The 27,586-nt window shown below is 44.6% G+C and overlaps 1 protein-coding gene and 1 pseudogene across 1 annotated transcript in view; both read right to left on the bottom strand.

Annotated features, from left to right (window-relative positions):
- The window catches only part of LOC139227878 (semaphorin-3D-like), a 124,058-nt gene that overhangs the window by 68,261 nt on the left and 28,211 nt on the right, over positions 1-27,586 (bottom strand). The window contains exons 2-5 of the mRNA XM_070858975.1: positions 18,529-18,689; positions 17,040-17,099; positions 15,892-16,011; positions 10,888-10,981 (exon numbers count right to left, since the gene is read on the bottom strand). Coding sequence (XP_070715076.1) covers positions 10,888-10,981; positions 15,892-16,011; positions 17,040-17,099; positions 18,529-18,689 — 435 coding nt within the window. The remainder of the gene's footprint in view (positions 1-10,887; positions 10,982-15,891; positions 16,012-17,039; positions 17,100-18,528; positions 18,690-27,586) is intronic.
- LOC139228366 (U2 spliceosomal RNA) lies at positions 23,315-23,545 on the bottom strand (annotated as a pseudogene).

Consider the following 27,586-nt stretch of genomic DNA (forward strand, 5'->3'; position numbering starts at 1 on the left):
GTCAGAGGGGTCAGTCACCACTGAAGAAGCCCTGTTCCTTCCTGGCAGCTGGAAATACAGGAGCATGGGAATTGTCCTGGGAGTGGGTTGTGCGCTCCCCAGCCCCTCCTCAGTGTGGCAGAGGAGTCAGGCCGGGTAAACAAGAAAAGAAAATAAAAACATAAAACTAAAAGGTGGATATTTTATCCTAAATACTCGCTCAATAGTAAAGATGTAAGAAAAGTAACTATACAACATGCCTACAAGGCATAAGTCAGGAGCGCGTTGGAATACTCTCCCACTTGCCTGGATGAGGGCAACTGTAGCAACACTCAAGAAGCTCAACGCCATCCAGGAAAAAGCAATCCACTTAATCGGCAGCCTATCCACCGCCTTAAACATCCACTTCCTCCACCACCGGCGCACCGTGGCTGCAGTGTGTACTATCGACAGGATGCACTGAACCAACTTGCCAAGGCTTCTTCGACTGCACCTCCCAAACTCGCCACCTCTGCCACCTAGCAGGACAAGGGCAGCAGGCACATGAGAACACCATCGCCCCCAAGTTCCTCTCAAAGTCACACGCCATCCCGACTTGAACATGTCTCGCCGTCCCCTTCATCACCGCTGGGTCAAAATCGTGGAATTCTCTACCGAGCAGCGCAGTGGGCACCCATTCACCACATACGGACTGCAGCGGTTCAAAAAGGTTGACTCAAGGGCAACTAGGGATGGGCGATAAATGAATTTAAAAAATGAACTGTGGGAATGCAGGAAAGCATCAAGGGTTGCTGAACAAACACAAGGCGAACTGAATTTCTTGCACTGAAGAGGTTTTATGGGGATATAAATCTTGAACAGAAGTTAAATAATGATTCACAGAAGAAAATCATTGCAGGAAGCTTGATCTTTGACCTTCTAATGCTCATTGTGTAAACAGCAAAAGGGTTAGTTAGGCTTATTGTGGGCAAATTTAGATCCAAAGCCGCACAAGTTTGTATTTCCTCTCTTCAAAATCAGCTGACATTTGTCAAATACTGCGGTATGTTGCCAAATTGACAGATGTGTGTTGCAATTAAAATGGTGGCAAATCCCATTAAACTATTAGTGTTGTAATGATTTGAAAGTCCAGATCATTCTTTGCTCAACTTATATTTTATATTATGTTACAATAAGTGAGATTATTATTTAATTTAATAATTGCAAATGCCACAGTCAAATTTATGAAACCACGATTATTAGATCCATACAAGGCAAAAAAAAGGTGCCAATTATGGCCCTACGTTGCAATCAGCGTATTAATCATTAAATGTTACCAGGTGTAAGCACTGCTATTCTCATTATGAGGGTAGCATTGGAGTCTTGTTGCTGGAAAATCCCTTTTGTGCGAGTTGGGGGCAAGGCTAATTCTATAAAAATCATAGGGCATTTCTGCTTTACATCCAAAAAAATATATACAACTTGATTACATGCATAGTCATTTTACTTTATGGAGTAGAAATGTGTATCCAGCAGCTTCACCTATGGTTCAGTTGGTAACCTTGTATGGAACTGAGCCACACAGATGAGAACTAACTGTGTTGAGTTAATTGATCCCAGCTGTCAGGGTGCGACAATTGGCATCAGTGGTCCCGAGCTCGGGAGGAGAAAAATCAGCTGGAGTTTCCACTTCTCGGGACCGAAATTCAGGGTCCAGAAAAGGCAGCCAGGTGACGGAATCGAGTGGCCATTACGTTGCAGTCCATTGACCGTTATGACCCAAATTCAGCTCGGGGATTTTTCAGCCCATTCCCACTTCCGACCCGCTGCTGCTAACCACCGCAAGTGCGTCATCAAAGCACACACTGCCTCAATCCCGCACCTCCAGCACACTCTGCCCCAAATTTACCTTGAAAAATAGTTGCCCTGCCGCACGGTGCCCCCAACAGCTTTTTCTGTCGGGGCACCTTGTATGCTCTCTCTCTGCCCTGGCTGTGCGGCGGCCATTAAAAGGCGAGGGCCCAATGCCGCGGACGCCATTTTTTTTTGCCAACCGACTTCCATGTCGGTCGGACTACTGTGCCCCCAGGTTTGGCCGGGCTGCCAACTGGCAGCCTGGCACTCCCTCTTGGGTGCCAGGCCGCTGGCCCGGCCGAAACCCTCCCTGGTGACCCAGTGGACCGATGTCCGAAAATGCCGAACGGTCTCCCCTTTAAGTGAAGGGGAGAGCGTGGTGACACACACGCTCAGTGATGTCACCACCGCTCCGCCACTGAGTGACAGCGGCGGAGACTCGGTCCCATCCCAACTTCCGCCCCTCACCAGGACTTACCACCACACTTCCATCCCCATTATGATTGACTTCTGGTTCGATGCGAAAAAAAGTTAAAAGTGCCGAAAATCGATCCGAGTGCCCCCTCAACGCTCCCGGTGGAAAATCCAGGGAAAGAATCGTTGGTGCGCAGTTTTCTGGCCTGCCTGAATTTCAGTCCAAGCATCTCTGTCCGGTGACCACTTTCTGCTGGAAAGTAAGCCCGTGTTAGAGCAAATTGTTTCCACTGGCAGGATATTTGGTAGTCAGAGGACACATATTTAAGATAATTGGTAAAAGAACCAGGAGGGAGACGAGGATAATTTTTTGTTTTTTTAAACAGTGGGTTGTGCCTGGAAGCAGATTCAATATTCCAAAAGGGAATTGGATATGTATTTGACGAGGAAAATCTTGCAGGGCTCTGGGGAAAGAGCACTAAACCAGCTAGTTCACAACTGTGGCATCCTATTTGACCTTGAGCTGAGCTTCTGACCCCACATCCTCTCCAGCACCAAGATGGTCCACTTCCACCTCTGTAACATTGTCCATTTCCGGCCCTCCCTCAGCCCATCTACTGTTAAAACCTTCATCCGTGCCTTTTTTACCTCTAGCCTTGACTATTCTAATGCTCTCCTGGCAGCTTCCCATCTTGCACCCTCTGTAAACTTGACCTTATCCAAAACTCCGTATCTTAAGTCCCGTTAGCCCATCACCCCTGTGCTTGCTGGCCTACATTGGCTCCCGGTCTGGCAACATCTCGATTTTAAAATTCTCAGCCTCCTTTTCAAATCCCTCACCCCTCCCTACTCTGTGACCCCCTCCAGCCTTACAACCCTCCGAGATCTCAGCATTCCTCCAATTCTGGCCTCTTGCGCATCTCCGATTTTCTTCACTCCGCCATTGGCGACCATGCCTTCAGCTGCCTAGGCTCTAAGCTCTGGAATTGCATCCCTAAACCTCTCTGCCTCTCTACCCTCCTTGAATATGCTTCTTAAAACCTACCTCTTGGTCCCAATATCTCCTTATGTAGCTCGGCGTCAAATTTTGTTTGATAAATCGCTCCTGTGAAGCTCCTGGGATGTTTTATAACATTAAAGGTGCTATATATATGCAATTTTTTGTTGTTGCTGCAGTGGGAAAAGTTGGATAGTGCTAACAAAGAGCTGGCACAGGCATGATGTGGCGAACGGTCTTTTGTGCGGTATCCCTCTTGCGGAGCTCCGGTTTTAATTGTTCCACCATCGGCGGCCGTGCCTTCAGCTGCCAAGGTCCTAAGCGCCGGAACTCCCTCCATAAACCTCTCTATCTCTGTTACCTCCTCTGAGACGCTCCTTAAAACCTACCTCTTTGACCAAGTTTTTGGTCACCTGCCCTAATATCTCCTTATGTGGCAAAGTGTCAGATTTTGTTTGATAACTCTCCTGTAAAGTGTCTTGGGACGTTTTACCGTGTTAAAAGTGCTATATAATTGCAAGCTATTGTTGCATGATTCTATGATAGGACCAGGTTTGGCTTCCCCCCAACTGCCACAATCAAATAACCCCCTGACAATCGCCACCCAGGCTTACGCGTAAAGAATTGGCCACTCGGGTGAGGTGATGCCTATAGAACTGTCACAAATCCATTCACTTATCAACTTATTTCCATTACTGGCAACAGCTGCTATGTTCAAGTAGCTAAGTGACTAGCCAGCAGTGTTCTGATCAGAAACCATCATATCATCATAGGCGGTCCCTCAAATGAGGATGACTTGCTTCCACACGAGTTCACAGATGTTTCAATGAAGGACCCGATGTTCCAGTCCTGAACTCCAATTGAAGGGTGGAAGATGCCGATGCGTGGATTTTTTTTAAACGTGTGGTGACCGTTGCATACCAGCCACCACACAGGCTTGACAGAGCTAGGCCTTTATCCAGTGGCAAGGGTTAACCAGGACGACTGGAGACCTGCTCTGCTGCACAGACCTAGTGCGTGCACATATCGCAGTGTGGGCTGGCCCGTGCTGCCCCTGGGCCCTCGGCTTTTCTGGGCCCTGTACCCTCATTCACTGCACCTCCGCCACGAAACACAGCAACACCAGCAGCGTACAGCAAGAGGAGAGGCCAAAATGCAACAAGAGAAATTCTTTGTCACTTAAAAAATGGAACATGAGTGATACAAACATCAAGTTGCTGGCCATGTCCCCTGACAGCACCCCAAATCTTCAAAAAAAAATCCCACAAAGTTCTTTCTTTATCCCTTTACTCATAGAAACATAGAAACATAGAAACATAGAAAATAGGTGCAGGAGTAGGCCATTCGGCCCTTCTAGCCTACACCGCCTTTCAATGAGTTCATGGCTGAACATGCAACTTTAGTACCCGATTCCTGCTTTCTCGCCATACCCCTTGATCTCCCTAGTAGTAAGGACTTCATCTAACTCCTTTTTGAATATATTTAGTGAATTGGCCTCAACAACTTTCTGTGGTAGAGAATTCCACAGGTTCACCACTCTTTGGGTGAAGAGGTTCCTCCTCATCTCGGTCCTAAATGGCTTACCCCTTATCCTTAGACTGTGACCCCTGGTTCTGGACTTCCCCAACATTGGGAACATTCTTCCTGCATCTAACCTGTCTGAACCCATCAGAATTTTAAACGTTTCAATGAGGTCCCCTCTCATTCTTCTGAACTCCAGTGAATACAAGCCCAGTTGATCCAGTCTTTCTTGATAGGTCAGTCCCGCCATCCCGGGAATCAGTCTGGTGAACCTTCGCTGCACTCCCTCAATAGCAAGAATGTCCTTCCTCAGGTTAGGAGACCAAAACTGCACACAATACTCCAGGTGTGGCCTCACCAAGGCCCTGTACAACTGTAGCAACACCTCCCTGCCCCTGTACTCAAATCCCCTCGCTATGAAGGCCAACATGCCATTTGCTTTCTTAACCACCTGCTGTACCTGCATGCCAACCTCCAATGACTGATGTACCATGACACCCAGGTCTCTTTGCACCTCCCCTTTTCCTAATCTGTCACCATTCAGATAATAGTCTGTCTCTCTGTTTTTACCACCAAAGTGGATAACCTCACATTTATCCACATTATACTTCATCTGCCATGCATTTGCCCATTCACCTAACCTATCCAAGTCGCTCTGCAGCCTCATAGAATCCTCCTCGCAGCTCACACTGCCACCCAACTTAGTGTCATCCGCAAATTTGGAGATACTACATTTAATCCCCTCGTCTAAATCATTAATGTACAGTGTAAACAGCTGGGGCCCCAGCACAGAACCTTGCGGTACCCCACTAGTCACTGCCTGCCATTCTGAAAAGTCCCCATTTACTCCTACTCTTTGCTTCCTGTCTGACAACCAGTTCTCAATCCATGACAACACACTACCCCCAATCCCATGTGCTTTAACTTTGCACATTAATCTCTTGTGTGGGACCTTGTCGAAAGCCTTCTGAAAGTCCAAATATACCACATCAACTGGTTCTCCCTTGTCCACTCTACTGGAAACATCCTCAAAAAATTCCAGAAGATTTGTCAAGCATGATTTCCCTTTCACAAATCCATGCTGACTTGGACCTATCATGTCACCTCTTTCCAAATGCACTGCTATGACATCCTTCATAATTGATTCCATCATTTTACCCACTATTGATATCAGGCTGACCGGTCTATAATTCCCTGTTATCTCTCTCCCTCCTTTTTTAAAAAGTGGGGTTACATTGGCTACCCTCCACTCCATAGGAACTGATCCAGAGTCAATGGAATGTTGGAAAATGACTGTCAATGCATCCACTATTTCCAAGGCCACCTCCTTAAGTACTCTGGAATGCAGTCCATCAGGCCCTGGGGATTTATCGGCCTTCAATCCCATCAATTTCCCCAACACAATTTCCTGACTAATAAGGATTTCCCTCAGTTCCTCCTCCTTACTAGACCCTCCGACCCCTTTTATATCCGGAAGGTTGTTTGTGTCCTCCTTAGTGAATACCGAACCAAAGTATTTGTTCAATTGGTCTGCCATTTCTTTGTTCCCCGTTATGACTTCCCCTGATTCTGACTGCAGGGGACCTACGTTTGTCTTTACTAACCTTTTTCTCTTTACATATCTGTAGAAACTTTTGCAATCCGTCTTAATGTTCCCTGCAAGCTTCTTCTCGTACTCCATTTTCCCTGCCCTAATCAAACCCTTTGTCCTCCTCTGCTGAGTTCTAAATTTCTCCCAGTCCCCGGGTTCGCTGCTATTTCTGGCCAATTTGTATGCCACTTCCTTGGCTTTAATACTATCCCTGATTTCCCTTGATAGCCACGGTTGAGCCACCTTCCCTTTTTATTTTTACGCCAGACAGGAATGTACAATTGTTGTAGTTCATCCATGCGGTCTCTAAATGTCTGCCATTGCCCATCCACAGTCAACCCCTTAAGTATCATTCGCCAATCTATCCTAGCCAATTCACGCCTCATACCTTCAAAGTTAGCCTTCTTTAAGTTCTGGACCATGGTCTCTGAATTAACGGTTTCATTCTCCATCCTAATGCAGAATTCCACCATATTATGGTCACTCTTCCCCAAGGGGCCTCGCACAACGAGATTGCTAATTAATCCTCTCTCAACACCCAGTTTAAGATGGCCTCCCCCCTAGTTGGTTCCTCGACATATTGGTCTAAAAAAACCATCCCTTATGCACTCCAGGAAATCTTCCTCCACCGTATTGCTTCCAGTTTGGTTAGCCCAATCTATGTGCATATTAAAGTTACCCATTATAACTGCTGCACCTTTATTGCATGCACCCCTAATTTCCTGTTTGATGCCCTCCCCAACATCACTACTACTGTTTGGAGGTCTGTACACAACTCCCACTAATGTTTTTTGCCCTTTGATGTTCTGCAGCTCTAGCCATATAGATTCCACATCATCCAAGCTAATGTCCTTCCTAACTATTGCCTTAATCTCCTCCTTAACCAGCAATGCTACCCCACCTCCTTTTCCTTTTATTCTATCCTTCCTGAATATTGAATACCCCTGGATGTTGAGTTCCCAGCCCTGATCATCCTGGAGCCACGTCTCCGTAATCCCAATCACATCATATTTGTTAACATCTATTTGCACAGTTAATTCATCCACCTTATTGCGGATACTCCTTGCATTAAGACACAAAGCCTTCAGGCTTGTTTTTTTAACACCCTTTTTCCTTTTAGAATTTTGCTGTACAATGGCCCTTTTTGTTCTTTGCCTTGGGTTTCTCTGCCCTCCACTTTTCCTCATCTCCTTTCTGTCTTTTGCTTTTGCCTCCTTTTTGTTTCCCTCTGTCTCCCTGCATTGGTTCCCATCCCCCTGCCATATTAGTTTAATTCCTCCCCAACAGCACTAGCAAACACTCCTCCTCGGACATTGGTTCCGGTCCTGCCCAGGTGCAGACCGTCCGGTTTGTACTGGTCCCACCTCCCCCAGAACCGGTTCCAATGTCCCAGGAATTTGAATCCCTCCCTGCTGCACCACTGCTCAAGCCACGTATTCATCTGCGCTATCCTGCGATTCCTACTCTGACTAGCACATGGCACTGGTAGCAATCCCGAGATTACTACTTTTGAAGTCCTACTTTTTAAATTTAGCTCCTAGCTCCTAAAATTCTTTTCTTAGGACCTCATCCCTTTTTTTAAACCTATGTCATTGGTACCAATGTGCACCACGACAACTGGCTTATCTCCCTCCCTTTTTAGAATGTCCTGCACCCGCTCCAAGACATCCTTGACCCTTGCACCAGGGAGGCAACATACCATCCTGGAGTCTCGGTTGTGGCCGCAGAAACACCTATCTATTCCCCTTACAATTGAATCCCCTATCACTGTCGCTCTCCCACTCTTTTTCCTGCCCTCCTATGCAACAGAGCCAGCCATGGTGCCATGAACTTGGCTGCTGCTGCCCTCCCCTGATGAGTCATCCCGCTCAACAGTACCCAAAGCAGTGTATCTGTTTTGCAGGGGGATGACCACAGGGGACCCCTGCACTATTTTCCTTGCACTGCTCTTCCTGTTGGTCTTCCATTTCCTATCTGGCTGTGGACCCTTTCCCTGCGGTACGACCAACTCGCTACACGTGCTACTCACGTCATTCTCAGCATCGCGGATGCTCCAGAGTGAATCCACCCTCGGCTCCAACTCCGCAACGCGGTCCGTCAGGAGCTGGAGGAGGATACACTTCCCGCACACGTAGTCGTCAGGAACACTGGTGTCGTCCCTGAGTTCCCACATGGTACAGGAGGAGCATAACACGTGACCGAGCTCTCCTGCCATGACTTAACCCTTAGATAGGCAACAACAATGCTAAAGTTTACTCACTGTTATAGAAGAGAAAAAAGAAAAACTACTCACCAATCACCAGCCAATCACTTACCCCCTTGGCTGTGACGTCACCTTTTGATTTCTTTCTACTTCTTTTTTGCCTTCTCTCCCCGCTGCAGCTGCACAGGTACGCCTCTCGGACTGCCGCTGGGCCTTTATAGGCCTCACCAACGCCAGGAACTCCCGCCTCTCGGACTGCCGCCGCCTCTCGCTGCCGCTGAGCCTTTATAGGCCTCACCAACGCCAGGAACTCCCGCCGCCTCTCGCTGCCGCTGAGCCTTTATAGGCCTCACCAACGCCAGGAACTCCCGCCTCTCGGACTTAATGGATTTAATGAGGCTCCAATCCACAGGCAGAATGTTTCAATTAATTGTTTTCTTTTTTGTGAGGAATTTCCTTTCAACCATATGTTTCTCTAAAGCCCATCTGGATACAAAGAGACTTCCACAATTTAACGGGTCATTGACCCGAAACATTAACTCTGTTTTTCTCTCCACAGATGCTGTCTGACCCGCTGAGATTTCCAGCATTTACTGTTTTTATTCCACAAACCGTATTTAATGTATTGGCATAACATGTCTTTGTTTGATATTTTAATGGAATTCCTCCATTAAAATAGTGGACAGAAAAATTTTATAAAAGTGTGTTAAGGAATTACATGGTCATTTTTTTAAAGATTCAGGGGTGGTCACCTACCGTAATTTCTAGGCTACCAGCTCTTTTACTCAGGTAGCTTCCCCAATAACAAACAACAACTTCAAACACAATGGGATAGAGTTTCTGTTTTTGGTGCAATTAGCGATTCTGGCCAAAGTTGCGTCCAAAATTGCGCCTATTTTGAAAAGTGTTTCCCCTCCCTCCCCCGCCAAGTTTCCGCTCAAACTCATTTGCATATCACCAAATTCATAACCTGCCATGAACCAGCGCAATCGTTTCAAAACATAATAAAAAAAAAAATATTTGCTTTAAAAACATTTTTGTGATATATTTAAGGGTGGTAACTTGGTAAAGTTTGATTAATACAACTGAAAAAGCTAATCACAAAAAAATAAGCATGTTAAATCACAGTGTCAATCCACCACCTGTGAGTAACCCCATTTAAAATGACTTAAAAAATATTCAAAACTATTATCTAGTTAGATTGGGGTACAGTAGTCAGTCCCTTAGTAAATTAAAAAGTCATTCAACCGTTTCAACATGTGTTAGTGCCCTTGCGCACAAAAGTTCTAGCTTAGATTTTAGAGCCTCCTCGAAGGCCTGCAAATCATTGGAAGTTTCTGATAAATGCAATCATGATTCATTCACCTTGTGGCCATGGCCAGTTTAGTGGGTGGGGTCTGCTTCTCGCACGATGGTTATTAAACTACCGTAAAAGATCGTGGAAACGTGAGTTGCGGCAAATGCAATTTGCGCTTAAAATTCCGTGCTCTTTTGCGGCAGTTATATTGATATCGGGGGAACTGCACCGAAAAAAGTGCAATTGAGCGGAAACAATGTAATAGCAGCTCCTGTTTCAACATTACTGTAAGTATCAAAGGCACGTTGTGAGAGTGTAAGAAAACTGGGATCTTATAAAAATGTTCTGTTCGGGAATTGTCAGTGATTTAGGAGAAGTGTGTCTGAACTGTTAATTTCTCCCTTGTGCACAATTATCTACAAATTCTTTTGGGGTGTTACAAAACAATGATTTTTATCCTCCACAGTAATTATTGACTAAGCTTTCTAGGGAGACACAGTTCATATACTGGGCAAAATGATAAAATATGGTTTAAATGTGATCAGTTGGTGATCACATAAGACTAACTGGAGCCACGTGTAGTCTTGCCCATGTGGCAGTTCGATGATGAATTCCTTAGACTTGATACTCAACAGTGGAACCTCCTTATGTAATGTAGCGTTTAGTCCATGATATACCTCACTGCAAATGGCTGACTGTTATGCTGACTCAGAGATTAAGAACTGATGCAAAAATACAAGCAGATGTCTGAGGACGTGTTGATAAAAATAATCTAAATTGTCCATCATCATTACGTGAGAGATCATTTTCATCCTATCTCTCTTCAGCCACATACAAATATATATATATATATAGTAAAAATTAGTTTTTGCATAAAATCTATATCATAAGCTATATTAAACTGCATGATTTTAACAAAGCTGAATGTATACCACGTAACTGTGTAATCTTTAGAGACTGATCATTGTATGTTTGGCCCATATTAAAAGCAGAAATCCATTCATTCAATGTCATTAATAATTCACGTCCTCGGCACTGTACAACTGCCTTACCTATGAGTGCTGACGTGAAAGGCTGGATGGGGTCATAAGGGCATTTCAATTTTCCAGATTCCAGTGTTTTAAGGTCAAGTTTCAATGAAAGCTCCTGTTAGTAAAGTTACAAGAAATTAGAGATCCGATCCAACCAAAAATTAATCATCTATATTTCAAAAAGTCTTGCAGTCTGTACAATATAGTAATGCTAAATTGGGTCCAGAGTTAAGAAAAGCACGAGGAGGAGATTTTCAAGGATTGTTCCCGGTTTCAGAATAAAACATATCGAAACATTTTTATGTCAATTAGTGGATAGATAGGGATGTAACTATTGGAAGGCAGGCTTTTTAAACCACATGTTATTAACCATTGTCAGAGACAATGGGATTGCTGGGATTTAACAACCTATCATTTAATACATCTTCATTATATTTCAGGTTTCAACTTTCTGCATTCCATCACCAGTAACCCCTAGCTGACCGAGTGAGTGAGAGGAACAGAACGACTAAACACTATTGGTTGCAGCAGGCCCAAGGATAGGCCCATTGAACAGTTCACTTCTGCACTGCCACAACAAACAGGTTCCAACACAGTCAAATGTTTCAAAATCACAGCACAAATCTGTTTAATGCTGAGACGCCACAGGCTGCACACACAGCTTCCCACTTCAGTTTGTGTACAAAAACAAAGTACATTTCCATTTATCAAAGTTTGATCTATTGGCAACAACAACAGATCACTCAAATTTGGCAGCTTGAGAAGTATAACACTTTGAAAATTGAAATAAATAAAGCGTTAATCTGTTTGGAGCTAAGCAATAGACACCTTTATATGGATGATGTGCTGTCAGTCACAGACTTTGGGGTTTCAATTTTGTTAATAATCTGTTGTGCAGAACCTTATCAAATGCCTCCTAAAAGTCTATAGCAACAACATTTATAGACATTCTTCTATCAACCATGCTAGTGACAACATCAAAACTTTCGACTAGATTAGTCAGACCCTTCGCAAATCCATCTTTGATCAGCTGATACCTGTCTAAATGCTCAGTCACCAGGACTGGATTTTCGGCTTTGATGATTTCGGGGCGGTAATGGTGGCGGGGCAGTAAAGTTTGCACCTGGAACAGTTTGCACAATGGTAAGTAAAATTGAGAGGCTGGGCCCCGAGTTTGGGGTGCCGCACTAAGGGAAGTGTTGTTCACTTCTCTTGTGCGCTAGCATGGAAAAATCCTGAGCTAAAGAGCCGGCCCGGGAGGGTTCCGAGAGACACCGGGGGAGAAAATAAAAAACCTAAAAAAAAACCCCACAAAAACATTCCCAAAATATTGCCCCCGCCACCACAACATAAATCGCAAAAAAAACTAAAAGAAAAAACAACCACACTTACCTTAGGAGTCCATTACTTACCTCTCTGCAGTTGGAATCATTGGACCGCTTGGTTTCCCAGGCAGTCTCAGCAGGAAGTGCTGCGGGGCATACCGGTTGGGCTGAAGTCAAAACTCACGTCGGTGTCGCAACTAGGGGCATTGCTTTCCTGGCGGTGCTGTTCCACGCCATCGCATTACTGGACCTGAGGATCTCTGCTCCTCTGGAGGCTGACCGCCCGGCCAAAACACCTCACTGCACTATTGCTGCTGCTCCGGGGCAAAAAACCCAAAAATCCACCCCTCTGACTCTGATGATATATTCTAGTAACACCCCACAATTGATGTTAAACTGACAGGTCTGTAGTTACCTGGCTTCTTGCTCCCTCCCTGCTTAAATAATGGCATTGGCAATTTTTCAATCCAAAGGCACAATTCCTGAACCTAGAGAGCATTGTAAAATTCTGACTAATGAATCTCGTCTATTGCTTTTAATACCCTGGGGTGGAAACCAAAGGTCCTTGAGGTCTGTGCATCTTAAGTCCCATTATTTTCTCTATTACCATTTTTTTTGAGGTGGGGCAAAATGTAGACCTCATTCGTACTGCTCAAAAGGGACTGGCGGCACAGATACAGCAAAAAGGAGAGAAAGAACCAGCTTAGAAGTTGATAATCTCCATTTCAGCTCTAATCTCCTGATCATCAATGTGAAAATTGGCCAAGGAGATGTCCACTGCAAATGATGTTTTATTTTGACATTGCAATTCATTTTTAGGACCATGTTGCTCTTTTCCTCCAATAGTGATATTATCCAATCCTGTCAGGATTAATCTGAATGACTGTGCCACTATTAATTATCCTCCTTAATCACTTACATAGTCTCTTCCATTATGTTCTTCTTAGGATTTCACAGTTTTCCATCTTAGTTTCAGTCTCACTTGCACCTCAGTCAAGACTAACCTCTTCAGTCACCATGAAAGTTCAGCAGCCAGGAATTGCATGCCAAATTAATTAGCCCACTTGTCCAGCACTTCCACAACCTATTGAGAGCTTGACAGCCTTATATAACATAGCAGATCACGAACTATTTCTTCTCTCTCAATTCTCCATACTTTAGCGTCGATGGGATATCACACTAAGGTACATCATTCTCACTAGTTCGCCAATAAATCTAAATCAGCCTACAATGATGCATCAGTCCAGTGTCCATAATCTTACAATATATCCATAAGACAGCAACAAATGTTGAGTTGCCCAGCTTCCTCATGAGTTCAATCATATTTGGACATCTGTCAGGTAAATGTTGTGATCTTTAATTCAACATTTGATTTGTATTAGGTGGCATTGCTTTTTTTTAAAAAAAGGGGAGGATTGGCACATTACCAATTCTAGCATCATGCATTAATGAAACTTTTGGTAACTTTTAATCGTGCTTTTTGGATATAGCTTGTGCAGTTTTATATATTTGAAATGAATACATTGCCAAAAATGCACTTCTTTCAGGAATTCAGAAAGAGCAGCCATGAAGAGGTGTACAGTTATCACAATTCTTTATAGGTGCCACTGATATCGTTACATTAATAGTGGCACAGTCTGGCAGTGTAATAAATGAAAGAGGTGAAATATTTAGTTAACACTGAGGCAAAAACCTTCGCCTGTTTAAACTCATGAGGTAGAGAATATACAAAAGCAGAGATTGAACTGTGAAATTATTGTCAGTTAATAAAGGAGAAAAGTAATGCTGAAGGAACTATTTATAACATGAATACCTTACCCCTTCTCTATCCTGAATTTAGAGCTTTTTAATTTATCGCAGCCGAAACGTTATATCTCCCCTGTGAAATGCTGCTCTGTAGTTGCCAGAAATATAATACTTTACTAACGGGGTAATGGGAAGCCGATATGGGAAAAGTGAAGAGCGTGGATGCACTCCATGCAGGAACATTGAGTTAGCATTCTTTTATGTCAATCAGGAACTGCCTTCAGTACTTCAAAGCATTGCTGGTCTGACTTTGCTGTTAGAACTTGAGAACACAGGAATACTCAATTGTAATGGTTTGAATTGTAAAAGAGAGTTCCTGATCAGCAGGGAGAGACCCGCATGTGATATTCTTTCTTTGAGAGATTTAAAAAAAAATTTCCTCCAAAGAATTAATCCCAGACAACCATTGAGCAACCATTTCAGAAAGGAAATGCAACCAATATGACTAAAAAATGTTGGAACTCTTAAACAGTGAACACACAAGAGGGAAGTATTATATATTGCAAGTGCATCCCCCTATGCTGACCCTTTAATGATTCAATGGTTTGTAATGTATTTGCTTCATGGGCTCTTTGCTAAAGAATTCATCGCAACACATTGCTATTAAGAACTAATTGGTTTATTAACAAAGGTTTAACAATCACACTACACATTACCAGTTCATCCACCAGGCTCACAACTGCATGCCTCATCATGGATGACCTAGACTCAACTGATTGGGATTTTACTGAGTCTTGTGAATATCACATGACTGGCTAAGCCACTCAAAATGCAACAGCTGTACAAACCTGTGAACATATATTACATGGATCTTACTACAGGTCACAGTTATTATATTTACTCCTTCACAATACAATTTGTGTAAGCCAAAAAACTAACTGTGTCTGAAGAGGGTACTTCATATGATAAATAGAAGCCATAAATAAGGCAAGTTATAGCACAACAAGTAGGTTGGTGCAATAGTACAAGAATGAAGCCTCCAATACCTGTCCTAATGAGTGAGTCATGGGTGAAGAATGGAACTTGTTGGATAACTCAGCATTCCTAAATTTTAATAAATGTAGGACAACATTTTCCAAAAAACCACACCACTGGCAGGGCTGCTCCTCAGAAAATCCCTGGTGCGCTGCCCATTATTTCCACCCATTGATTTAAAAGGGACAGAAAATCATCGACAATGCTTCCGCAATTTTCCAACAAGCCACCTTACTGTTGGCTTGTGCTCTCAAAAGTTTTCACCCATATAGTACAGCTGAATGTCAGGCATTGGGATAAAGATGAAGCCAATACAAATAATGAAATGAACATTATGAGGCCAAAACTCTTCAACTCTTCCAGTGCATTTCTGTTGGAACTCTGACAAGACTGCAGTGGAAGGACCCCAAACTAGGCCGGGAGCCAGATAAGCCGGGCCTATTGCCTTAGGCCAGCGATTCCCATGTTGACATTTTATGCTGGGAAAATTCTGGTAGATAATTGTCCAATGGGATAATGTAAGTTCACTTTATGCATTGGTTTGCCAAATATATAATTACATCATGACTGTATTGCATTATGCTGCCTTTAGGTAAAAGTCTTTGTTTCCTACTTTTAATTAGTGTGTGCACATTTTGATTTTGAAAATGCAGAAAGATAGACAGACATAGAGACATTTACTCTTGGTGATGAAATGATGCTTTGTGGATGAAACCTTGTTATTGCAAATTCTTATTACGGTCCATGATTAAAACAACTGTTTCTCTGGTGTCAACAGAATCTCCATGTTGTCATTAAAAAGCTCGCACCTCAGGTGAGGAGCTTGACTTTGGAGGTATCTCCAAAATAAAGTTTGATTATATTTTAGCTGCAGTGACAGCTGTTGAACGTTACCTTCAGTAAAGTCAGGATACATTACCTCTGTAGGGAGTCCCAGGTCGATATATCCACATATAGGATGGAAAGCTCCCGTACCACATGCATAGACGTGGGTCTTGTTGAAGTTGTGTAGTAACCGGATGAAATTTGCACACTCTGTCTGAGAATAACAGCAGTATTGTTAACAAGGATGTTTAGTCTTCCAGTAAAGCTGTAAAGATTTCTATCACACACTCATTTAAAAAAACACAAGCAAACATTATCATCTCAAATATTAAATGTGACAATAGAGAAATCATGTAGCTAGCAGCGATTTGAGTTTGTTCATTTAAAATCTCACTTTCACTACAATTAATTTTCATTCAAGAGAACAATCGGCAAACAACTTTTTTTTTAAAAAAGAACATGTGCTCTTATTTTCCCCATTTTTCTCCCTTTTCTGTTCCATCTTGGGCTCAAACTGCCTGCAGTTGGGGCTGGGGTTGGAGTCTGGTTTCGTGCTCTCAGGTTATTCCTATTGTCACTCTTGGGCTACTATTAGGAGGCTCACAAGAGTGGCACCATGAAGACTCCAAATCCTTACCATGGCAATGTGACAATTAGGGAATATTTCAGGATTCGCATTCAACTTAAGTGTTCAGATTTCAATTTTTTCCAGACCAAAAATAATCCTTGAAAACTGAATACGATCATTGTTTCTTTATTGCTCTTTAATTTCCGTCCTATTTATATATATATAGGCATTTTACTTAATGAATGGCTGGTGTGGTTTAGTAAAAAACCTGTTTACTTGTTGAATTCTCCTTAGATACCTGCATTTCAACATTGGCCTAAGATTCTTGGGTTTCCTCCAAAGCTTGAGTATCACTCGTCTCAGCCAAGTCGTACGCTTTGCAAGGGATAAAAAATCAGCTATATGCTCGGTTTATTGTAGGGTTTACAACATTGACTGAGCACTTTTTAACATGCAATGTAACAAAACACACAATTACTCTTGAACAGTTGGCGAGCTTTTTAAATAAATTGCAGTTTTTACTTTGCGTACAACTCAAACTTTTGTTTCATATATATTAAAATGACAGCATTTTGTTTCATACATTAAATATGACAGCAAATATGAAAAATTTAATTTCTGAAGAAAAAAACTCAATTCTTGGAAATGACAAAATAATGCATATAATTTCTTACTTCCTTTTTCCCAGTCTGTTTACAGAGCTCCACTCTCTCCTTAGCTGCCGGCCAATAAATCTGACAAGAGGGCAAAAATCATATTAAAGCTACAAAAAAACAATTAGATTAAGTGGTTTCAAATTTTTCCTTCTAGGTCCTTTGGCCAGTTATCAAAGTAGTGCAATTGTCAAACACACTAAACAAAAACGATGAAAAGTTCCTGGCCATGGTTCCTGGTCAGCGAGGCGCACAACTGAACTGAGAACAACCAATGACCAATGGTGCTGTGAGTCCAGTTAGTAGTAGACGTGGTGGTGTGCTTTGTGCCCACTTCTCAACATCACTGTTGAGGAGCCGAAAACATTCATGGCCAAGTGGGTGATACATTTCGTTCATCATCATCATCATCATCATCATTGGCGGTCCCTCGAACGAGGATGACTTGCTTCCACATCAAAAGGGATGAGTTCGCAGATGTTTCAATAAAGGACCTGATATTCCAGGTCCTGAACTCCAGGAGTGGAAGATGTCTGTGCGTGGATTTTTTTAACATGTGGTGACCGTTGCACATCAGCCACCACACGGGCTTGTCAGAGCTAGGCCTTTATCCAGTGGCAAGGGTTAACCAGGACAACTGGTGACCTGCTCTGCTGCATGTTGCCGTTGGTACACCTCATTCAAACATTTCGTTCAAGAGCTTGAGGTGTGCACACAGAATCATGCACAACAATTAGAACGTTCACTCACTAGATGTCAATAGCTACAGCTGAACTGGGAACCTCAGAATCTATGTCACGCAGACCAAACCTGGGAATGATAACCTTTAACCTAAGGTATATGTCACAAAAAGAGAGGCTGGAGAATTTGTAAGCCTCATCTGAATCTGGAGATTCGATTCCAGTCTCGAGTCCTCGACTTCCTTGCTGTTATTTTATGTTACGCACATGCTGTTTATTTTTCTATGAGCTGTACATTTGGCTTCAGTTTTTCTTGTTTTGATGTCAGTATTTCAAGTGCTGCGATGTTCACAATAGGGTACTGACTTCCTTTGCGATTTCATTACTGCAGTGTGGTCGGAGATTATTTTGTCGCACATAACAAGGAAATTCTATACACCATGAAATATCATACAGAATTTATCCTGTCAACTCAATTACAGTTGAGAAAAGATCAGTGGAAACATTCATCCTGAATGTCAGCACAGCTTTTCACAGTAATCTGTTCAACTGCTTATGTCATGGGTCAACGACCTACAGGAAGGAAAATACACCTTCAACAATGAAATTCATTGGCTTAGTAAATGTATTTGTCAATGGTAATGGGGCGTTATGGTTTATGACCTCATTTTAAGGTCATTACCGCCCTGTTAATGCAAAGGAAAATCAGTCCCTTGGAGTTTCTTTGAATTTTCTTCCTGCATCAATCCGTTTTGAAATCGGATTTATATGCAATGTGCGGGTTTAGATGTATCACATCTATACGTGGCACCCATGTTGATGCTATGTACCTTTTTAGGTTCCTTGTTCAAATTTTCCAGATTCAAAATGTAAATCAGATCTTTAGCTCCAACCAGAAGTTTTCTCCTTTCCTCATCTATTAGTAATGATTGGAAACTGGAGCTTTCTCCTGATCCTTGGAATGGATTACAACTGTCGTTCATCAGCAAATCTGCCAGAGAAAAACAATATAAACATGGAAAATATTAATCACCATTATTCATGCGGAAGAAACACTCTCATGGACATTGACGCCCTTGAACGATGTCACAAAGGTTAAGGCGACTGCCAAAGCTTTGTGGGAATAACATCCACTGAGGGTTAGGTGAACATTTTTTGGGAGAGTTGCATTAAAAATAAAATTGCCTGTAACACATTCAAACTGATCTGAATTGTGAGGAGTAAAATTATACACGCAAAAAAGAAAATCACAACATGATTCGCAGCAATCTGTTTGCTGATCGACCATAGTTAAAGATCTAAAGAGAGAGCTAGAAACAGGAAGACACCAATGATGGCTTCAAATAAATCTAGCTACTTCAGGACACAGCAAGGTTCAACGTGACTTCCTGAACTGTATAGCTTAACAAAAGGCAGAACTGTTGCCAATGTTAGATATGCTGCACAATATCTCAGACAAAAAACTTGGGAATTGGTGCACAATTTCATGACAAAAATAATTGCACTTCAAACTCCTTACATAGGATATACGGAACAGAAACAGACCATTCGGCCCAACAGCCCATGCTCCACTTGAGCCACCTGCCGTCGTTCCTCATCGAACTCGATCAGCATAACCCTCTATTCCCTTCTCTCTCATATGCTTGTCTAGCCTCCCTTTAAACGCATCTATATTATTTGCTTCAACCTGTGGTAGCGAGTTCCACATTCTCACCACTCTTTGGGTAAAGAAATTTTTTCTAAATTCCCGACTGGATTTCTTGGTGACTATCTTGTATTGATGGCTATCTTATCTTTACAGTCACAACAGTCATGTCAAGTATACATTTGTGGGCCACATTTCTCTACAAAGAAACACAAATTTATATAACTGCAATAATTAGCATTTCTACAGTACAAGAAGGAAATTAGAGTAACATTAAAAACCACCAGCAGTAAACTAAATGGTAGCCTAAGGAAATCCACACAATGCAATGAATGGAATTGTTCTTAATATATCCTTACTATACAGTACAAATGCACACGAGGCCCATACCAGAGAGAAGGTCACTCTGTGACCAGTCCTTTATGAGCCAGCACTGAAGTGATGAAGGTGGATGGAGTTTCCCCTTTTATACCTGAAAGTCCAGGTTAGGAGTGTCTCCCACAAGTTCATCACCTAGTGGTCAGTGTTCTCACGGTGTACAACTTAGGTTAGCTTATACATGGATTAAAATGATAGTTGAATGCATGACATCACCTCCCCGCCAAAGTCTTATTGGGATCACAGGTTAAGTCTCTCTGGTAGTTTACGCTCCCTTGTAGAGCGCCTGAGTTGGAGCTCTGGTTGTTGGGCGCTGGCCTGAGTGTCTGCTGTTTGCGGTGCCTCAGGCCTGTCCGGACTGCGCACAGTGACTGGACTCTCCTCCACTTGGTTCCGGTGTTCGGTCACCTGTGAACTCTACATCGTGTTCTTCCTCTGCTTCTTCTATGGGGTTGCTGAACCTCCTTTTTGTTTGATCCATGTGTTTGCAGCAGATTTGTCCATTGGTAAGTTTAACTACCAGAATCCTATTCCCCTCTTTGGCAATCACAGTGCCTGCGAGCCATTTGGGCCCTGCAGCAGAGTTGAGAATAAAGACAGGGTCATTTATATCAATACATCGCACTCTCGCATTCCCGTTGTGGTAGTCACATTGTGACCGGCGCCTGCTCTTAACAATTTCTTTCATGGTGGGGTGTATAAAGGATAACCTGGTTTTGAGCATCCTTTTCATTAGCAGCTCTGCGGGTGGAACCCCTGTGAGCGAGTGTGGTTGGGATCTATTGGCCAACAGGAGGCGTGATAAGCGGCTTTGTAGGGAACCCCCTTGGATTCTGAGCATCCCATGTTTGATTATCTGCACTGCTCGTCCCGCCTGGCCGTTTGAGGCCGGCTTGAATGGTGCCGTTCTGACATAGTTGATACCATTTCATGCCATGAAGTCCTGGAATTCAATGCTAGTAAAGCACAGGCCATTGTCGCTGACCAAGACGTCCGGTAGTCCATGGGCGGCGAACATTGCCCGTAGACTTTCTACTGTGGCAGAGGATGTGCTTGAATTGAGAATGTCACATTCGATCCATTTGGAGTATGCGTCTACTGCAACCAAAAACATTTTTCCCATGAAAGGACCTGCGTAGTCCACATGGATGCGTGACCATGGCTTGGCAGGCCAGGACCAGGGGCTAAGGGGGGCTTCCCTGGACACATTGTCCAGCTGGGCACACGTGTTGTACCTGCGAACACAAAGTTCCAGGTCTGCATCTATCCCTGGCCACCAAACGTGTGGCCTGGCAATTGCCTTCATCATGACAATGCCCAGGTGCTCATTGTGGAGTTCTCAATTGAATGCCTCTCTGCCCATCTGGGGCATGACTACGCGGTTTCCCCACAGTAGGCAATCGGCCTGAATCGAGAATTCATCCTTGTGCCTGTGAAATGGTTTAAATTCCTCAGGGCATGCCCATTCCCCATTCAGGACACATTTCTTGACTAAAGACAGTAGCGGGTCTTTATTTGTCCAGACTTTGATCTGACGGGCTGTCACAGGTGAGCCTTCGCTTTCAAAAGCTTCAACAGGCATGACCATCTCAGCAGCATGCTCGGTTGCCCCCTTGGTGGTGGCTAGTGCGAGCCTGCTGAGTGCAACGGTGCAGTTTTCAGTGCCCGGTCTGTGTTGAATTGTATAGTCATAGGCGGCTAACGTGAGTGCCCACCTTTGTATGCGGGCTGACACATTTGCATTTATGGCCTTGTTGTCGGCCAAAAGGGACATTAGGGGTTTGTGATCTGTCTCCAGCTCAAATTTCCTGCCAAGCAGGTACTGGTGCATTTTTTTACTGCATATACACATGCAACGCTTCCTTTTCTACCATCCCGTAGCCTCTTTCAGCCTGGGACAGACTTCTGGAGGCATAAGCTACCAGCTGTAACTGACCCTTGGCATTAACATGCTGCAACACTCACCCGACCCCATAGGACGAAGCATCGCATGTTAAAACAAGTTTCTTACATGGGTCATATAGCGTTAACAGATTGTTGGAGCATAACAAATTGCGTGCTCTATCAAAAGCCCTTTCCTGACTCTCCCCCTAAACCCATTCGCGACCTTTGCGTAGGAGCACGTGTAGCTGCTCTAACAGTGTGCTCAATTTCGGAAGAAAGTTCCCCAAATAGTTCAGGAGCCCCAGGAACGAACGCAGCTCCGTGTTACGGGGTCTGGGTGCTCTCTGGATTGCTTCTGTTTTGGATGCAGTAGGTCTGATCCCGTCTGCTGTTATCCTCATCCCCAGGAATTCTACCTCTGGAGCTAGGAAGATGCACTTCGCTTTTTTCAGTCGCAGACCTACGCAGTCCAGTCTGTGTAGCACCTACTCCAGGTTGCAGAGGTGTTCTTCAGTATCACAACCCATGATGAGGATGTTGTCTTGAAAAACCACCGTCCTTGGAATCGACTTGAGGAGACTTTCCATGTTTTGTTGAAAAATTGCGGCGGCCGAGCGAATCCCGAACAGACATCTGTTGTACTCAAACAACCCCTTGTGATGGTGGTCAGCTTCTTCGACTCATTAGCCAGCTCCTGGGTCATGTAAGCTGAGGTCAGGTCCAATTTTTTTAAAAGTTTGCCACTGAATAGCGTCGCAAAGAGGTCCTCCGCTCTCGGTAGCGGGTACTGGTCTTGGAGTGACACCCGATTGATGGTGGCCTTGTAATCACCACATATCCTGACCGACCCATCCGCCTTGAGCACCGGCACAATCGGGCTCGCCCAGTCACTGAATTCGACTGGCGAGATGATGCCTTCCCTCAGCAGGCGGTCCAATTTGTCTTCTATCTTTTCCCGTATCACGTACGGCACCGCTCTGGCCTTGTGGTGTACTGGCCTGGCGTCCGGGTTTATGTGAATCGCTACCTTGGTCCCCATGAAAGTGCCAATGCCGGGTTGAAATAGTGAGTCAAATTTGTCCAGGACCTGTGAGCATGATATTCGCTCCACAGAAGAAATTGTATTGACATCGCCCCATTTCCAGTTCATAACAGCAAGCCAACTCCTCCCCAGTAGTGCGGGACCATCCAGAGTGGCAACCTGTTCTCCGAATCTTTGTGGGTCACGACTACCGTGGCGCTGCCTAGCACCGGAATTATCTCCTTTGTATATGTCCGTAGCTGTGCGTCAATCGGCAATAATGTTGGCCTCCTAGCCTTGGACGCCCACAACTTGTCGAACTGTTTGATACTCATCAGGGACTGGCTGGCCCCCGTGTTGAGCTCCATTGATACTGGGATGCCATTGAGGAGCACTTACACCAGGACGCCACCGATAATGATGAATAAACTGTATATATGCTCCACATGAACTCGTTGAACTTCAGCATCCAGCGATTTCCCCCAGTATCCATTTGGCCTCGTAGGGCTTACATCTTCCCCGTCCTCCTCATACATCAACCTGGCTGCAGGCTTCCTGCACATACTTTTTTTTTTTTTTTAAATTCGTAGCCAATCGTTCCAATTCTTTGTCAAATCACAAACGCCAGAGGTCACCTTGCACATGCCAAGGATCACTCTGCGCCAATGCTCTTAGCCAAAAGGCCTAGAGCCACTGCACCGTTCCTGGAAGTACTGCAATACCAGGTTCGTGCCATGGAGGTGGATGGGTCAGGTCCCCCACACACCTCCGTGGAGGTGGATGGGTCAAACCTCCCCACCCACCTCCTGTTTCCAAAAATGCAAGCATATACCTTCCTGACCAGGGAGAAACCACCCGGAGGTCATGGTGGCTGGTCAGAAACGGTACTACACTTGATCTTAGCCAAAAGGCAGGCTTCCTGCACATACGCGCCAAGTGACCACTGACGTTGCAGTTTCTGCAGGTATATTGTTGATACCTGCAAGCTCTGGCTGTGTGTTTGCCTCCACACCTCCAACATGAGCCGTTATTGGATACAAAAGGTCCATTACCAGTCGATCGTCTCCGACTGTCTCTGTAACTGTTCTTAAATGCACCATTGACAGGTGTTGATGGCCCCATTACTGGCCGCATTGTCCCTTGCGGTGGCATGAACGCCGTTCAGCTAGCCATTGTCTCTGTTGAATTCCCCCTTTGGGTTCGACTACATGCTCGGCCATGTCCGATTGCACTGTCTGCCTGGAGAACTGTGTGCCGCGTTAACAATGTTAACTCCCTGTCCATTTGCTGCATTTAAACCAAGATTTTTGTGAAACATCATTCTGGTCTCTTCCTCTCCTGAGATAAATGTCTGGGCCATCAAAGCCACCGTTTCCAGGGTCAAGTCTTTGGTCTCAATCAGTTTCCTAAAAACCCCAGCGTGCCCGATGCCCTCAACAAAAAAGTCTCGCAGCATCTCCGCTTTGCATGCATCTGGAAACTTACATAGGCTCGCCAGTCGCCGGAGATCTGCCATGAAGTCTGGAACGCTTGTCCTTCTCGCCGCCGGTGCGTGTAAAACTGGTGTCTTGCCATGTGCATGCTGCTCGCCAGTTTAAAGTTCTCCCAGGTCAACTTACTGAGCTCTTCAAAAGTCTTGTCCGTCGGCTTCCCTGGCGCTAGAAGGTCCTTCATCAGGGAGTACGTCCTGGATCCACAAACCGTCAGGAGATGAGCCCTGTGTTTGTCGGCCGAATCCTGTCCCAGCCATTCCTTAGTGATGAAACTTTGCTGTAGTCTCCCAATAAAATCGTCCCAATCATCACCAACACAGTACCTCTCATCTGTGCTGCTAGTGGCCATACTCCCGTGGTTTAAATTCCAGTTTCTCGTCGCCAATAATATGTCCTTACAATACAAATGCACACGAGGCCCATACTAGAGAGAAGGTCACTCTGTGGCCAGTCCTTTATTAGCCAGCACTGAAGTGCCGAAGATGGGTGGAGCTTCCCCTTTTATACCTGAACGTCCAGGTTAGGAGTGTCTCCCACAAGTTCACCACCTAGTGGTCAGTGTTCTCACGGTGTACAACTTAGGTCAGTTTACACATGGATTACAATGACAGTAGAATACATGACAGTTTTCTCATCTTCCATCGGGACATATGAAAAATAAATATGTCAACCCCCTCATTACTTATTGTGGCGGAAAAATGGGAGGTATTAGCCCTGCCCATTAAGGCCCGTTTTGTTGCAAAAAAATGGCGGCTGCCTTACAGCTTCCTATTTCCGGAAGATGCCGGGGCAGCCGCCATTTTCGGGAGGTTGGCAGCGCTGTTGTTGCCTGCATTCGTGACAAGTATTTTAATTAGCAGGAGCGTGATGCCAATCGGTGTGCAACGGAGAATTGACACACGCTCATCCATTTTGGAGCTCGCCGCTCCTCTTACCGCCCTCTGCAAAGCATACCAGTGCGTGCAGCCGTTAACAGCGCGGAGAGGCGGGAGAAAGTGGCAGTGAGCTGGAACCTGGACAGTAAACAGCTGCTGGGATAACTGTTAACTACGGGGAGCTCAGACTATGGAATTGGACTGAGAACTGCTTCCAATGAGATGCATTAAATCGTCTGCCTGGTCAGTCAAACATTACAGGAGGTAAATCCTTTAAAAATAATACATTGGGTTTTCTAGTTTAGCAACTGATAAAATGATATGCAAAGTTTGGAAGTCTGCTTTTAAAAGGTTTGACAACGTATTCTCACCAAGAGTTCTTCAAAAGTCTGCTGTTGTTAAAAAATATAATTGAACTCGCATCTGCACCATTTAAACCAGTAAATTCCTGACTCAGTGTTCATGTTCTTCTTTTTTCAAAAGAATTATTTCCATTGATGTCTCATACAATGGTTTAAGGACATCTGTGCCACAGCCTTTATGTGGTGTTTCCTGTCACAGTCGCTTCTGATCAGAGCCTGTGCTTTAAGACCCACTCACCAGAGAGTGAATTCCCTATGCGATATGCAGGCTAGTGCACAGCCACTGCTAGCTGCAAGGCAGCGAATCCTACTCTCCCACCCCCTCCCCATCCCCCACCTCCACCCCTTCCCCCTCCCCCTCCCCCACCTCCACCCCCTCCCCCAACACGGTGGAGCACAAACCTCCACATAGCAAACATCTGGGTGAAATATTCGTGACTTGTGGCAGCCAGCGAAGGTGGAAGCAGCAGGCAGTCTGGTACCTATTGGTGGGCCCCAGGCAAGGCCCAGACAAATGTTCGCGAAAGTAAGAGGGGAGCCATGGACAAAAAAATGCTTTGTGACGTGCCCCACCACACAATGCTCCAACCATACAAGGGCCATCAGCAGACTTGATAGCAAAACCCAGGAGCTGTCACCAAATGATCCGACACAGCTCATTGCCCGAGAATGCCGCACTGATCCTTACCAAGCGACCTTCGGCCTCCTGCTGAGGTTAGCGCCAGAAAGCGTTTGTAACACAATATATTCGTTGCTCCGCTCATGTAAATTAGCAGCCAGCACCAAAATACCAGCGCTGTTGTGCTCTTTTTGCAGGCGGCCGTTACCCTTGGCCTGTGCCATTACTTGCAGGTTTTTGGCCGACTTGAACCTCGAGGCCTGTATCTTTAAAAAAAAAATGATCAGAATGATGCCTCAGCTTTATACCTTCTCAAGGGGGGCAAAATTGCCCCTTTTTTTAGCCCCGTTAGTGTCTCCGGGGAGCCATCCTGCAGCCGGGCATTCCATTTTGGGTACTGGACTGCAGGCGTGGTTACACACTGCCTTGGTGCCTAGTGGAGGCCATCAGAGGCCTTGCAGAGTGTGCAGCGCCCTCCCCTTTAAGCGAAGGGAAGGGCATTGAAGTGTGTTAGCGCTACACGGAGCATCCGTGTTGTGCTTCCCACAGTGCTCTAGTAGCGCCCCAATTACCACCCCCAAAGGAAGTGGAGTGCATGAGATTGCGCTTCGCTTCCTTTGAGGGGCAGCAAGGGCAATTACACAGCGGGGCGAGATTTCTGTGCTGGGCGCAGAAAGTTCTGGCCCGCGATGGTTAACGCCCCCAATTGGGACGCAGGACAATTGCGCCCACAAGGTTCCTTAAAAGGATATGTAAAATGTAAAGTCCTTACTCTACAGCATGAAACCACACGAGGCACATCCTGGGGACAAGGTCACTCTGTAACCTTACTTCTTTATTCACAGGACTCCAAAGACGATGAGCCTGCGTGGGACCTCCCTTTTTGTACCTGTGTGATCAGGTAAGGAGTGTCTCCCACAAGTTCACCCCGTGTGGTCAAAGTGTGCACCTAGGTTGAGTGTATACAGTAATACAGTGGTGTTACATTGTGGTTACATACATGACATAAAGGATGTTCAGAAAATAGGACACAATCAGCAATTGTGGTGCTGGAATATCTAAGGTGGTCTCTGCGAAAATACCATTAATTTTCAAGTTACCAGAACTAGTCTCACTGAGATGCGCTTCTGTTTTGATTATACAGAACATTCTTTGCCACGTGCAAGCTTACTTGAATATAACGTTGTTTTTAAGTTGACCTTCAAATGATGCCAAGTGTCAGATGTATGAGTGAATAACATATCTAAAACTTAATATGTGTGGAGACCCGTGGGCACTGGAGTCAGTTCACCTGTAGTGTTACTGGACATGAGGGAGCAGCTCTAACAAAGATATGGCCGAATATTTTGTTAATCTCGAATGCAGCACTGTAAAAAAGGTATCTGTACCATGAGTTGTCCATAGGAAATGTACGGTATTCTGCTTTTAGAATACTGTATTGGAGTGAAAGCCCGAGTAGTTGTTTTTGACAAGAGACCACAGCTATCAGTCACTTTCTTTTCCTCCCTCCCAGAGATGACCCAGCTAAGTCTATAAATTCTGCTTAGTAAGTGAAGCCATAATATAGCTGCAATTGAAAATGAGACCTTTGACTCAAAGATGTAATGCTCT

The sequence above is a fragment of the Pristiophorus japonicus genome, chromosome 17 (genome assembly GCF_044704955.1).
Source record: "Pristiophorus japonicus isolate sPriJap1 chromosome 17, sPriJap1.hap1, whole genome shotgun sequence".
Classification (NCBI taxonomy): Eukaryota; Metazoa; Chordata; class Chondrichthyes; family Pristiophoridae; genus Pristiophorus; species Pristiophorus japonicus.